Source organism: Caretta caretta, chromosome 14, assembly GCF_965140235.1.
Source record: "Caretta caretta isolate rCarCar2 chromosome 14, rCarCar1.hap1, whole genome shotgun sequence".
Lineage (NCBI taxonomy): Eukaryota > Metazoa > Chordata > Testudines > Cheloniidae > Caretta > Caretta caretta.
In genome coordinates, this window is record NC_134219.1 from 26,289,386 (window position 1) to 26,304,928 (window position 15,543).

The 15,543-nt window shown below is 49.8% G+C and overlaps 1 protein-coding gene across 10 annotated transcripts in view; it reads right to left on the bottom strand.

Moving 5' to 3' along the window:
• Nucleotides 1-13,870, bottom strand: part of MAP2K4 (mitogen-activated protein kinase kinase 4) — a 194,180-nt gene extending 180,310 nt beyond the window's left edge. For 2 of the 10 annotated variants that reach the window (XM_048817290.2, XM_048817286.2), the window contains exon 1: nucleotides 13,091-13,426. In XM_048817290.2, the coding sequence (XP_048673247.1) occupies nucleotides 13,091-13,190 (100 nt within the window). In that variant the 5' untranslated portion in view covers nucleotides 13,191-13,426. Of the gene's footprint in view, nucleotides 1-13,090; nucleotides 13,427-13,746 lie in introns of those variants that run through there. The other 8 variants (XM_048817297.2, XM_048817291.2, XM_048817305.2 and 5 more) reach the window with 7 other exon arrangements.
• Between the last annotated feature and the right edge of the window lie 1,673 nt (nucleotides 13,871-15,543).

The window sequence follows — 15,543 nt, forward strand, 5'->3', positions numbered from 1 at the left end:
CTTAATATCACCTCTGGAATCTCCATAAGTAAGGCTGGTTGAAACTCAACTAGAAAAAGCAAAAAGTATTTGTCCTGTCCAAATGTGATTGCTGTCACAGAGACCCCCAGATTGATTCAGGTTTAATTTTCCAATATTCACAGAGTGGACGAAAAATTTTCACAGAACAGACTACTCTGTATCCAAGTGGAGGCAACCTACATTTAGCAGGATACCCACCTTGCAGGGCAGTTCTGCTGGCCTAAACTATAAGAAGCATGTTTGAGGAACACAAAAAGCTTAAAGAAAAGGAGTACTTGTGGCACCTTAGAGACTAACCAATTTATTTGAGCATGAAAGCTTAAGCTTCTATCACAATCCTTGGGATAGGACAGCAAAAATTTGGTTGCTCCAATTCTAAGCAAATGATTCCCACTACTACTCCTTTCTCCCTCCACACTTCATCTGCCACAAACTGTCAGCATATCAACATGACCTGTGATGCTCACGTCAGGGAGAAGATCATCGGGAGCCACCGTGTCAGAGGCTGAGGACAAAAAAGGGTTGGTAGCAAATGCCAATGGATAAGAAGTCTACCAAAGAATTCTGTAACTACAGTGGATCCCTTAACCTGATGACCTGCAAACAAAGTAGACCATGTGTCCTGATGGGGACATGAGCGAGCTTGGACAGTGGAGAAAGAGACCTAGGCAAAGTCTGCTCTGTTGAATATCAGCTGCTTCAGTTTTCCAAGCACATGATGTCAAAATGATTCTAAGCCCAATTTTTAAGACAAGGTCACCTAACAAAAATATTAATCAGATGAACAGATGTCAAGCACACTTTTCCCAGCAATTCCAATAATGAATTGAGAGCACACCTGAGAAGATAGGACAGAGGAATTAATACGAAAAACAGTAGCAGAGAGATAATACTGGTGAGAATACTGTGTCCAGAACATTGAAAAAAAATCAGAGTCAGAAGAGAGTAACAAGAATGATTTGAGCACTTTTGTCCAGTAATGGGAGCAGCAGCCTGTCCAAACTTCTGAAACCTGAGCCCCTCTCTCAGGAGAATGAAACCCATCACACCACCTGCTTTGTAATTCCACCATGTGTAGTCAAAAGCCCAACTATCAATATAGGCATCCTTTACACACACACACTCCTGCCCTCCTCACTTTGGGAAGGGATAGGGCAAATCTTTATAATACAAGATACTTCCACTCATTTCTGACCTGCTTTCATGAGCAATGAAATAGTTAACAATATCAACGTTTGAAGTATCTACATTGGCATCAGCATCCATAGCCATTGAAATGAATGGAGAGGTTCATACCTCACAGCTACTGTTTTAGGCTCTCTGCAAACCGAGGCTTTGTCTTCAATGCAAAAAAGGGTGTTTTTACCTCAAGATAACTAAAGCATGTTAGCTACCATTCTGTAAAATCTTAGTGGAAACAAGGCACTCTACTTTTATCATTAAGTAAACTGGGAGGGGGTACAGTGTTGCCCATGCCTAGCTCCTTCACAGTAAAAACTACAGGGAGCTTGTCTCCACTAGGATTTTACCACAAGATAACTTAACATGTGAGGGTTATCTTGCCGTACACATACAATTTTTTAGCAGTGAGGACAAAGTCATAGGCAGACAGCGATATATCAATTACACTCTATTCACATTTTGAAGGTTTTCTTTACAACCATGAGCTAGCAACAGGTTTTAAGTGAAAGCTGAGACTCTTCAGAACAAGCGAGAGGCATGTCAGAGCCCCTGAGAAGCTGTGCCTAATTTTTGGGAAGCCCTGCCTTAAAGAGCTCATTCTGCTTAGCTTATTCAATACAATGTTATGAGGCATTTTAATCAGTCTGGAAGTACCTACACACAGGGAGAAGGTTTCTGATAGAAGGCTCTTTAATCTAGCAGATGAAAAAATAACCAGAGCCAATTGCTGGAAGCTGAAGCTAGACAAATTCAAAGTGGAAATGAGGTACATATTTTTAACAGTAAGACTAATTAATCACTGGAACACCTTCCCAAGGGAAATGATGGATTCTCCACCACCTAGAGTCTTTACATTGTGCTTGGATGTCTCTCTCTAAAAGATCTGCTCTGGTTCAAACACAAGTTATTGGGCCTGATGTAGGAATTATTGGATGAAGTTCTCTGGCTTATGTTATACAGAAGGTCAGACTACATAATCATAATGGTGCTTTTTGGTCTTAAAATTTATGAAAGATCCAGCCTTGAAAGAACTGTGAGAAACTACCAGAGAGCCTTCTCCAGAACACTGCTGCTGCAGTGCTGCAATTGCTACTGCTCTGAATAGAGAGGCTGGGGATGAAGCCGGGCGCAGAGTACCATGGCAGAAGTGCCATGAAAATATCTGTAAGGAAATGTTTATCTTCGCTAATAGAACACAGTGAGCTGAGTATTGGGAAAAAAGATCCAGGGTAGAGCCCTTTGTGGACATAAATTGGATATCCACGGAGCTGCAGGGCTCTACCAGGAACTGCAGCAGCGAAAGCAGCAGCATGTCAGACCACAGCTCACAGGAGCCAGTGCCATGCACCGGCAGCTCCTCCGATGCAGCTGTACCGCCCCCAGCCCCACCCACTTGGGCAACCACCAGGCTCATCAACAGCTGTCCCTGGTCACACTACCGTGTGCAAGTGGCTCAAACATCCCCGGACAGGAGACCCAGACTGTTGCGTGGAAGGGACTCCTGTCCAGGGACATGAGAGCTACTTGCACACACTAGGGCATGGATGGGCAAACTACAGCCCGCGGGCCACATCCGGCCCTCCAGCCAGTTTAAAATGGCCCTCAAGCTCCTGCTAGGGAGCGGGGCCTGGGGCTTGCCCTGCTCCTGGGCTCCAGCTGGGGAGCGGGGTCAGAGGCCACTCTGTGTGCACATCCCAAGGCTCCCGCAAGCAGCAGCATGTTCCCACTCCAGCTCCTAAGCTTAGGGGCAGCCAGGGGGCTGCACACACTGCCCCCGCCCCAAGCGCCACCCCTGCAGCTCCCATTGCCTGGGAACTGTGGCTAATGGGAGCTGCAGGGGCAGTGCCTGCAGATGGGGCAGCACGCAGAGCCTCCTGGCACATCTCTGCATAGGAGCTGGAGGGGGGACATGCCACTGCTTCCAGGAGCTGCTTCAGGTAAGCGCCAGCCGGAGCCTGCACTCCTGACCTCCTCCCGTGCCCCCACACCATGCCCCGAGCCCTCCCCCCCGCCCTCTGAACCCCTTGGTCCCAGCAAGCACCTTAGAGCACCTTCCTACACCCCAAATCCCTCATCCCCAGAACCTGCACCCCAATCCCCTGCTGCAGCCTGGAGCCCCCTCCCGCACCCTGAACTCCTCATTTCTGGACCCACCTCAGAGCCCGCAACCCCAGCCAGAGCCCTCACCCCCTCCTGCACCCCACCCCCAATTTCGTGAGCATTCATGGCCCATCATACAATTTTCATACCAAGATGTAGCCATTGGTCCAAAGAGTTTGCCCACTCCTGCACTAGGGCAACCAGTGACAGCTGCCGATGAGCCTGGTGCCTGTCCCAGTGGGTGGGGCTGGGAAAGTATAGCTGTGCTGGAGGAGCTGCTGGTGCGGGGCGCTGGCTCCTGCAAGTGGCAGCCAGACATGCAGCTGCTTTTGCCACTGCGGCTCCCAGTAGAGCCCTGCAGGGCCGCAGATATCCAATTTATATCCAGAGATATAAATTTTGTATCCACACAGGGCTCTAATCCAAGGCACAAAGCAGCTGACTCCTTCTGAGGGCTGGTGGAGACCAGCATACTCCAAACTTTAAAACGACATTGGAAACATAAGACTCATACAGAAAGCTCCTTACCCAGATGTGAAAGGGTATACAAACCCCCACAGAACGAGAGGTTAACTAGAGACTGAGAACTCTATTAGCCCAACGTGTCACATCTGAAGAGTGCATTAGACTCAGGGAGGAGTTAAAAGAAAAGAGTTCAGTATAGTTGGAAGGAGGAAATCCAGAAGAGAGGTGGTTTGGAGTTTCCTCTCTGTGGCAAGCCACCGACAGAAGCCAGGCAGAGGAAGAACAAAGATGAACTAACAGCTCAAGCCCAGGGTGGGTGGACATTGCTTAGTTTGTATTTTTGTCTGTTTTCTGGTTTTGCTGAGAGACTCCAGGGAAAAGCCCTGCATGTCACTGCTCTTCAAGAAAAGGGAGGCTGAAGAGGAGTCGAGGAGGGGCAGAAGATGCTGTCTTGATTACTACTACTTTATCAGACATTATTCAAGACTTAGATACCCCTGAAGGGTGGAACTTCCTTGTCACCTGACTGTATGACCACGCCACCACCATTACCACATCACTGAAGTCAGTCACAAGGTAGAGAATGGGGCAGAATTGCTGACACAACACTCACACCACGAGGGGGTGCTCCAAAGATTGAAACTAAAACAACTCTATACCAAAGCATCGCCTCATTGAAAACCTGATGAATTTTTGCCATTGGTGCTGTTTGCTTCCTGCATTGCCAGGATGAGCAAAATGCCAACAGACTGGACAGTTTCTTTTTCTCTTTTAATTTCACTTTTTAGTGAGGCACACTTTATTTGAAATTTAGCACAAATTTCAAGTTTTGTTTAAAAAACAGATATCTTATCAAACCCAAATCCATAGAAAACTTGTGAACTCCAAAAGCAGTAGACATTAAAAGTCTGCTTTAGTTCGATATTTTGTGGGCTTTATTTTAAACATAAGCAAGTTCTCTTCTATATAAATCCCATATAGATATTAGATTCCCATTCATAGAATCATAGAATATAAGGGCTGGAAGGGACCCCAGAAGGTCATCTAGTCCAACCCCCTGCTCGAAGCAGGACCAATTCCCAGTTAAATCATCATTCCAACTACAATCATGTCTCCCAAGCTCTCCATATTCCACACATATAGGAACTATAAACAAAACGTGATTGTAAGTGTGTTTCCACCAAACTTACTTTTGAAAATTACATAGAGGAAAAGAAGGGAGACTTTCTCCATTCAACTTTGTTTCTTTAGACGGCCCTGTCTGCACAGGCAAAAAGAGTGTATTTTTCATTCATGAGTTCAATCAAGTTAACATAACAATTGGAAAGCCCTCTTAACAGCTCTGAACACAAGCTAACACATTTGGACCCTGCCTTCACTAAGAAAAAAGGTATACACACAACAGCTGAGTGTGGGTAAACACAGTAAGTAATGTCATCACTGAAGTGGTGCAGCATTTTAAGTGCAGACAAGCCCCGACACACCCATGCAGAAAAAGAGCAGTTCTTGCTTCTGCCCTATTGCCACCATCACAAGGAGAGCTATCATTTATATTTTTTTGCTGTAAATAAAATCAATGCAAGATTTCAAAAAACAAGGCAAATAGTATTTTATTACAGCGTTTCCTCTGTATGAAAACAGTATAGTCTCAGTCTGAAGCAGTCGGAAATGCTGCTAATGCAGAAAGGATTTTTCAAAGGTTTAAAACTTTAAAAGGTTTTAACTTTAAAAACACCAACTGCACTGAAAGACAGTGATTTTTTTAAACAAGGGCTTGTCTACACTACAAAGTTAAGTTGACATAAGGCAGCTTACATCATCCTAACTATGGAGATGTACACACTACCATGCTCTTCCCGCCACTGTCACACGCCTGCTACACCGACTTAATAAAACCACCTTGTCAAGAGGCGTAACGCTTATGGCGACATAATTAGAGCGACACAGTGTTGGTATAGACACTGCATTGCTTGCGTCAACCTAAGTGGTCTCCAGAAGGTGTGCTCCAATGCCCATCGTGACCGCTCTGCTTCCCTGCAGCCAGGTACACAGGTATGAACCCCTTCCCTTTTAAAACCCTGGGGAAGTTCTGAAACTGCTTTTCCTGTCTGCTTGGCATGTGAGCTAACATAGCAACTGACCAGGCCAGCTCCACGCAGCAAATGCGCTCCTGCCTGGAGTACAACGAAAGTGGTGGATCTACTGGGTCTGTGGGGAGAGGAGGCTGTGCAGTCACAGTTCCACTCCAGCAGCAGGAACTTTGATATCTAAGGCCAGATCACTCGGGCCATGGAGGACAAAGGCTATGCCAGGGACACGCAGCAGTGCCGTGTAAAACTCAAGGAGCTCAGGTAGACATACCAGAATGCAAGGGCAGCAAATAGTCGCTCTGGTGTAGAGCCGCAGATATGCCGCTTCTACCAGGAGCTGCATGCCATCCTCAGCGGCGACCCCACCTCCATCACCAAGAGCCCTGTGGCTACTTCGGGGGGGGGGGGGGGCAGGGGCTGGATTCACTGGCCACCAGAGGGAACCTCGAGGAAAACATGCTGGACAAGGAAGTGAAGGAGGATGGGAGACAAGCAACAGGGAGTTCTGGTGAAGTGGGGAGCCAGGACCGCTTTTTGACCCCAGAGCAATCTAGCCACTCCCTGCAGTCCAGTGAGCTGAGCCTGATGCAGGCGACGGAAGCTCTGGCATGTACTCAGTTTGCTTCCATACCTTAGGGACACATCTACTCATGTAATGCTTTTTTTAATCAGGCTACAAAAGGTAGTGAAATAACCAATACAGGTAGAGTTGCTATCTGCTTCTCATTCCCCTGTAGAGCTAGACAGAGGGGGCCCTACAGAAAAATTTGTTTATGCACACTGGGATGTCCCATGAATCCTCCACAGAGATCTCCAGGAAACTTTCTTAGAGATAATCTGCAATCCTCTGCCGAAGATTTATTGTTTCTTCCTCCGCGGTAGGCCACTTTGTCACACCACTGGGCAATTACTTCAGATGACACCATTGCAGCACACAAGCTAGCAGCATACGGATCCAGGCTGCAGCCACACTCATGCAGGAAGTGCTCCCTTGCAGCCTTGCTTACCTTCAGGAGTGAGATATCAGTTACAATTACCTCTGCCTTTGGAAAACGGTGCCAGCATTCAGTACAATAGTCCTATGCACTTGTACTGATAACCCAGTGCTACCTCCTGCCCTTTGTTCCAACTCACCCACTTCACTCTGGGCTTGGCTGAGGCTGCCACCGAGCTCTATGACTCATAAGGGAACGTGAGAAAGTTGTGCTTGTAACTTGTTTGGATCAAGCGGTGCAAGTGCACTGAAAATAGGACCTCTGTCCATTGTTTCTTTAGCAGTTGCAGATGTGGCCTTGAGAGTCTCCTCATGCACACTGGCGGAGCAGCTCGGCCAGATAAGGAGGAGAAAGAAGAGGTCTAAGGAAGACATGTTCGAGGTGTTGCAATCCTCTGGTGCTTCGGATTGCGAGGCAAGAGCTTGGAGAGAGACAATCAATGAGAACATGTGGAGGGATACTGAGGAAAGGAAGCAGGGCCAGGAACAGATGATAACACTGCTCGGGGAACAAACAGATATGCTGCAATCTCTGGTTGAACTTCAGGCTGAACACATCCGTGCTCACCTCCCTCTGCAGCTCACAGAGAACTGCATTCCATGACCTCCCTACACTCTCCACACATGTTCCATGTATCTTCCATTGCTGCAACAGTACACCAGGCACTCCACCACGCAGGAGATTACACACGACAGCTAGACATACAGCCAGCCGCGAGAGCCTCATTGGCATATGTGCTTGTGAATTCACTGTCCCTTCTCCTTCAAAGATACTGTGTGTATGAAGTTTACCTCAGCATGACATAGGTATGTTTCCATAGGTGTGGAAAGTGAATGAATCTTTATTATTCTCCAACACATGGTGACTGCTGCTAACATTCAGAGATAGTAGCAATAGATTCATTTGCATTGTTATAGCACAGAAAGCAATCATTACAAGGTTCCTACTACAGTCAAAAAAAAACAATTCCAGGCTCAGCTGATTTCTGCTTCACACATTACTGTGGCTCATTGTTGAAATGCTCCTTCAAAGCCTCCCTGTTCCGAATAGATCCCTGTTGAGCCCCTCTGAGAGCCCTGGTATCTGGCTGCTCAAAATCAGCAGACAGCTGTTCAACTTCCAGACCGCACTCATGGGGAAACTTCTCCCCCTTTGCTTCACAGATATTATGAAGCTCACAGTAGGCAGCTATGACCATGGGGATATTGCCCTCACTGAGGTCTAACCTCCTGAGGAGACAGCACCAGGAGACAGCACCTTTAAGCAGCCAAATGCACATTCAACAGTCATTCTGCACCTGCTGCCCCTGTTGTTGAAGCACTCCTTCTTGCTGTCAGGCATGCCGGTGTACAGCCTCATGAGCCACAGCAGCTAGGGGTAGATTGGGTCTCCCAGGATTACTATTTGCATTTCCACATCCCCAGTGGTAATCCTCTGGTCTGGAAAGAAAGTCCCTGCTTGCAGCTTTCTGTACAGGCCTGTGTTTCTAAAGATACATGCATCATGCACCTTCTCTGACCAGCCCATGTTGATGTCGGTGAAATGACCCCAGTGATCCACAGCGCTCGCAATACCAGAGAAAAGTAGCCCTTTCTGTTGAAGTACTCCGTCAAAAGGTTGTCTGGTGCCAAAATAGGGATATGCATGCCATCTATCACCCCACCACAGTTAGGGAATCCCACTGCTGCAAAGCTATCCACTATTTCACGTACATTACCCAAAGTCACAGTCCTTCATAGCAGAAGGCAATTAATGGCCCTGCAAACTTGCATCACAGCAACCCTCAACTGTGGATTTCCCAACTGCAAACTGATTGCAACTGATCGGTAGCAGCGTGGCATTGCCAGCTTCCACCTAGCAATTGCCACTCGCTTCTCCTCCATGAATGCAGCTCTCATTTTGGTGTCCTTGCGCCGGAGGGCAGAGGTGAGCTCTGCACATAGTTCCAGGAAGGTGGTTTTGCACATCCAGAAGTTCTGCAGCCATTGCTCACCATCTCATACCTGCATAATGATGCAATCGCACCACTCAGTGCTTGTTTCTCGAGCCCAGAACTGACGGTCCACCACGTGCAGCTGCTCCGTGAATGCTAACAGCAATCTTGAATTGTTTCTTTCCATGGCACACTGTAAGCCAGACACCAAGGCATCGTCATCAGACATTCAACTCATAAAATACTGCAGGATCAGGTGTGTTGTGTTCATAATGCTCACCACAGTACTGGAGAGCAGTGCAGGATCCATGCTTTCTAAGAGAGATGGCGGATGCACAAGTTACCGGGGCTGTTGAAAGTGGCATTAAATATACTAGGAAGCCCATGGAATGATGGGACAGAGAAAACTATATCATGGGATACTGAAACTGCCCCCCTGAGGCATTGCAAACCCTTCCCAAAACACCCTGGGGCAGATGGTGGCAAGTTGCACAGTGTGATAGCTACCCAAGGTGCACTGCTCTCTGTGTCAATGCAAGAGCTGCCACTGTGAACACACTCCTCAGAAAAAAGGACATGCAACAGCAGTTTAATTACAACGGTGGCTATATGTCAACCTAACTTAAGTCAACTTAACTTTATAGTGTAGACATTGCCCAAGTCTCTAATTTTTGCTAGGGGTAGAGCAAAAAAAAAAAAAAATTGTAACCCTCAAACATTGACAAAAAGACCTGCTACCTTACCCTACAGTAACACTATGAAAAGCTGAAATGTTAGCCACAACCAAAATAAGAGACTAATATTTTAACCATAAGTTGATGATTGAAGTATTCTTAGTCTATTTTCCCAAAGCAAATATTAAGGTAACAGACAAAAGAAACAAGAGGGATCAAGAAATAAAGAACAGCTCAGTGAATGGGGATGTAATCACTAGGAGCCAAATCAGAACTGCTCCTCCCCAATCCAGCAAGAGACTGGCTGATAAAGTGTGACATAAGTCTTGTTTACTCACAGAAATTACACTAATTTAACTATATCAGTTTCCATTTGGTTTGTTACTGAATTAACACACAACAAGACACTGAAGTATCTATCCAGAAACAAACTTGGGGCTACAAAAATAGGTTATGTTTCAAAACGTTAGATAATGCAAATTTAAACACAATTTTGTACCTAGTGCAGAAAGGTTGTGTTTAAGAACATATTAATGGGCTATGGACAACCATAAAGAGACCCCAACATTTACCACGATCAGCTAAGGTTTTTAAACGTCACTGCCTTTGTGCCCACTAGATACTAAGTGGTGTGTAAATACACATTACTTAAAGCATGTTAGCTAATATCTTAAAACACAACCTATTTGCCTAGTCTGGACATGCCCTCAGGAAAGTGACATTTGGGCAGAGGCTACAAGTCAGCACTTACAATGTTCAGTTTACTAGGGTTACAGTTCTTAGGTCAACTGACGACCTATTCTTTATCTGGCTTTTTATTAAGAAACCAGTTTCCAAATAAATCTGTACCCACAATTAGACCTTGTTTTCTGAGCCCTTGTGTTGGAAAATGAGGGATGCATTGAGCCTGGCTTCTCCCAGTACTAGTTTCCAACTATACTCATGGAGGGGCAAAATGTATGCCCATTTTTCCCTTCCAGCCACAGCGTTTGTGCAGCACAAATGCCACTGGAAATTCTACAGGAAATAACTGCAGCCTAAACTAACACAAGAAAAGAAAAGCCTCATGCTCTGCATCAGATCAACCGAACATTCTGGGAGATCCCAGTTTAAACCTTTGCCCAGAATGGTGGGCAAAGAACAGCCAGACTGGGATGAGTCACTTGCCACAAGAAATATTTAAGAAGGAGACAGAACACTGATCTAATAAGGTACAGGTTAAACCTCTCTAATCCTGCACTCCCTGGTCTAGCAATACCTGTGGTCCGGCATAGGTGCCAACTCCATGGGTGCTCCAGGGCTGGAGCATCCACGGGGAAAAATTAGTGGGTGCGGAGCATCTACCAGCACCAAGCTCCCCCCTCTGTAACCCTCCCCCCCCGTCTCTCGCGTGCCCGTGCTTACCAACTCCTGCTCCTCCCTCCCAGTGCTTCTGGAGCGCCACGAACAGGTGATTCGCGGCGTTCAAGCTCCGGGAGGGAGGGGGAGGATGTGGGGCCAGCAGCTGGGACCCCAGGCAGGGGGTCAGCACCCCAGGCGGCCGCGAGACCCCCGAGCAGGGGGTCCTGCTGGGTGCAAAGCCTGGGGGTGCTACAGCACCCCCCGCATCCCTACTTCCCGCACCTACGGAGACCCACTGGCACTAACCTCCCATGGTTTGGCTAATTCTCTGATTCGGTACTGCAGGTCCCAAAGGTGTCGTACTAGAGAGGGTCAACCTGAATAAAATCCAGACTAAAACTTGCCTACCTTTGGCAAATGTTCACTTGTTTATATACTTTAACTCAATGACTCTTCAGCTGCAGAGCTTACATGTGTTAGTGGGAGGAAAATGCAGGTCCTACATCAAAATAACCTGCTGCAGCAGAACTATGGGAAAGGATCGGTGCCATGTCTAACCTGCACATTCATGCTTAAAACAAAAATCAAGAGCCTATTTGCTTTTCATGTAGTTACCGAATAAAAGGATAGGAGTCTGAAATGAGAAGTGAATGCCTTCCCAAGAAGAATGGCTACTTTCTTATTGTTTAGAGCAGTGCTTCTCAAGCTATCTGATGTGGGGGACGTGCAATTTTTTTTTCCAATGTGTGCGCAGACTGGCAGCCGATGGCTCGCGGACCAGCACCAGTCCACAGACCACCACTTTGAGTAGCACTGGTTTAGAGATCTTCAGAGACAGTCAAAACACCACTAGCAGGATCTAGTTGCCCCTAAAGAGGAGTATGTTCAAACATATGTAACAGCTTTCAAGCTACATTAAGTGTGTATTTCTGAGCCTTGAGCACCACCTCTCAGAGTAGGAGACAAGGCTCCAACATCAGCTCAGATTTACATGGTAAAAACAGCATTTTCTCTGCTAGTCACTAATGTGTAGAAGGCAAGTGGAGGTGGTATGCAGTCACTGAATAGCACAGCACTGCCAGCACAGGCATCTGGACCCGCTCCCCCCCCCCCATCGCTTCCCAAAGCAGTCACCAAACACAGGTAGGGAGCACCCCCTGCGCACTCAAACACCCCTAGCCCTAGGGAAAACAGCACACCGGAACAACCCCCAGCACACTCAGCCACCCCGCCCCCAGACTGACTCCCCCTTCAATGCTTCTGGCACACTCACCTCAGTCTTCCCTGACACACACACTGCGGGCACACTCGAGTATGCCCCTGCACACACACACACACATTCACACAGCAGGCAAACTTGCACCCCCCCCCGCACCTGGCAGGCACACTTGCACCCCCGTACTCATGCACGCGCACCATGGGCACACTTACGCACGCATCTGCATGCGCACCCTGTGGGCACACTTGCGCCCCCACACACACTTGCACCCTACAGGCACATTCCCCCACCCTGTGGGCATACATCCACACACTGCAAACACACTCGTGACCCCCATACACACACTCATGTACCCTGTGCACACATTTGCACACTTGTGCCAAACACACACACACCCGCACCCTGCGGGCACACTCACACCCCCCCTCACAGTCACTCATCCTGTGAACGCACACACACCCCCGTACGCCCCCCACACACCCCCGCACCCTGAGGGCACACTCACACCCGCACTCTGCGGACACACTCGCCCCCCATTGCCCCTGTGGGCATACATCCACACGCGCACACACACTGCGGGCACACTCCCGTCCCCTCCCCCATACACACACACACACACACACACACACTACGGGCACACTCCCGTCCCCCATCCCTCCCCCTACACACGCTCGGGCCCTTCCCCCAGCCTGCCGCCCCCCTCCGCGCAATCCCGGGCTCATGGCCGCCGCAGCACCTGAGGCCTCTCGGCCCGGAGCGCGGCCCCCAGGGCGGGAGTCGGACGCTTCCCTCTCGGGGCCGCTGGCCGGGCGCCCGTCGCGAGGGCTGCGCGGCGCCCCGGCCCTCGCCTCACAGGCCATCGCGGTTCGGCGGGCCCGAGTCCGGGCCCGCCTCCCGCCGCTGAGCAAGGGAGCGCCCGGCCGAGCCGGGGCCTAGCCGGACCCGAGCTGCCGGCCCCACCGGACCGACGAGGGCGGCCCGGAAGCGGCCGGGCCGAGGTGGGGAGCCCGGGCCGGGCGCGCCGTGGCGATGGGACCGAGCGGGCGGGGCCTGGCGCGGGGGTCGCTCACCCTGCATGCTGCTGACCGCCGTGTGCGCCTGGGAGCCCGGAGTGCTGCTCCCGCTGCTGGAGCCGGAGCCGGAGCCGCTGCTGGGGCTGGGAGTCGCCATTGTGCGCGCCAGACACGGAGCAGCGCGGAGGCTGCAATGCAGCAGGGACCCTCCCAGGCAGGACACCTAGAGCCCCGACTCCGTATAGCAGGCGCCTGAGCCTGCCCGTCCGCCTGTCCGTCCCCCGGGCTGGGGCTGCCGGCTTAACCCCTCCCAGTCCCACGCAGGACACCTAGAGCCGGGTGCCGGGCAGGCGCTGAGTCGGCCCGTCCGTCCCCCTGGCAGCGGGAGTTCGCTGAGCCCCCGAAAGGGATCTGCGGCCAGCGCGTCTGGGCTTCCTCCGTGTCCAGCGAGCCCGAGCCCTGCTACTGCCTTCGCAAGGAAGGGAGAATCTCCTGGCCAGATTCTAGCCCAGGGTCGCTTATTAGTGTCTTGGCTGCAAGTGGTCTCGTCCCCTGGGGCAAGAGATTCACACAACTGGACATGGCTGATTCCTCTGCAGCCCCGACTCTGAGGGTTTCACACTAGGTTATGGTCCAAGAGGACTTCTGGACCAAGTCACTCCCGAGGACGAAGAGAGGAAGCTGCTTACCTTGTAATTCATCAACCCACTCACCTCTTAGGTTCCATATATTCCCTCTCTATCCCTGCCCTTCTTGTTACCCTTTTCTCTTCCCAGTCTCCTGCTACCTCTGGAATGGCCAAGGAAGGTCACTGTCATCCACCACCTATTCCTTCCCTGCTCCCTCCATCTCCTAGCACTGCTGGAAACCTACCTCACACACATCCCACACACGCTACCTCTGCAGCTGCACTCTCATTTTTTCACACACACCACATGTCACCCCCTAAGGGCCACTATATGGATGTCAGACTCCTCTCCTCTCCTCCCCTCCCGCCCTACACTTCCAGCCCCTTGCGCCATCTCTTCCTTCATTTCTTTGGGACTACTCTCCATATAGCTGTCACCTACTCCCCCTTTATTTCTCCCCAGATGCCTTCTTTCTAGTTCTCCCTTTTCCTCTCTTAGTTTCCCATCCGTGTTGACACCCTGTCTGACCCAAACCATGAAATGCCTGATTCCTTGTCCTTATCTGCTCTTATGATCTTCACCTATGTTCTCTGCCACACTCAAAATGGCCACTAAACTTTGTTTTCATCAGAAACTGGTATATCTGAATTCCTTCACTGTTACTGCCTGTTTAGCATCCCTTTCCATGAGGCCTTCCATAACATCCAATCTAGTGATATCCATTACTTCTCTGCCAACCTCAGCCCTTCTTCCCAACTCTTTCATTCTTTACTTAATTCCATTGTTATTCCTTCTCTCTTCTCTGACTCCAACACCCTTCACTCACTCTAAAGTATGCCTTGTTAAACCATAGCCCTATCATGCGACAACAGTGTGGCCTAGTGACTAGAGCACTGGACTGGGACTCAGGAGACCTGTGTTCTAGTTCCAACTCTTTCCTTGGGTGATTGTGGGCAAGCCAGTGCATCTCTCTGTATTTCCATCCCCCATTTATAAAAGAGGGATAACTATACTATCCTCCTTTGCAAAGCACTTTGAGATCTATTGCTGAAAACCGCTATTTAAGACTTGGGTATTATTATTAACTCACTCCCAGCATTCTCTTCCTCCACTGCTAAGGGAGCTGCAGGAAGGGAGAAAAGAAGGAGCTGACGGAGGGACAATGCGGTAAGGTGGAAGAATGATCAATTGTAGCAGTGGGAGGCCTGGACTCAACTGATTAGCTGGGGACACTTACTTCCCTTCCTGGCCATGAGGCAAGGGCCATCACCTTTTCTGCAACTTGCTCCCCTGACCTCTCACTGCCCCTCAGCCCCTGGAACGTCAGCATTTCACTGTGTGCTTTTCCCCTTACTCACTGCCTGGGGGAAGTAGTTCCTTGCCAGGGGTGTCCCCTCCCCTCCCAAACCAGAGCAGCACCAGCAGGGCCCTTGTGACTCCCCTCTTAGGTTGGGGCATGGGTGCAGGAGTGCTGGGCCAACCTGTTCTTGTCACCAAGGGGGGGAGCAGGCACAGAAAGAACTGAGCAGATCAGCCATGCACATGCCTTCTGCTTCCCTTCTGTGGAGTGGGGGTGGGCAGAGGTACACACTTGTCCCATGATGGGAGGGAGGGGAAGGGAGCACAGTGAGTCCTAAACTGACCTTTTTCAGCTCCTCTCCCCTTGCCCCACCCCCCATTGACAATGGTACGGACCAATCAGCTCTCCTCGCCTATCCCCATCTGACATTTCCTGGCAGGGGCAAGCGCTGCCTGCTGCAGCTGGCTCTGGCTGCCCTTCCCTTCTGGGTCGGGGGAACAGTGCCACAGCACTGTGGGCCACAAGAGATCAGAAATCATGAGTCAGCCCCAATCCCTGAGCCGTTCACAGTGCTGACACTG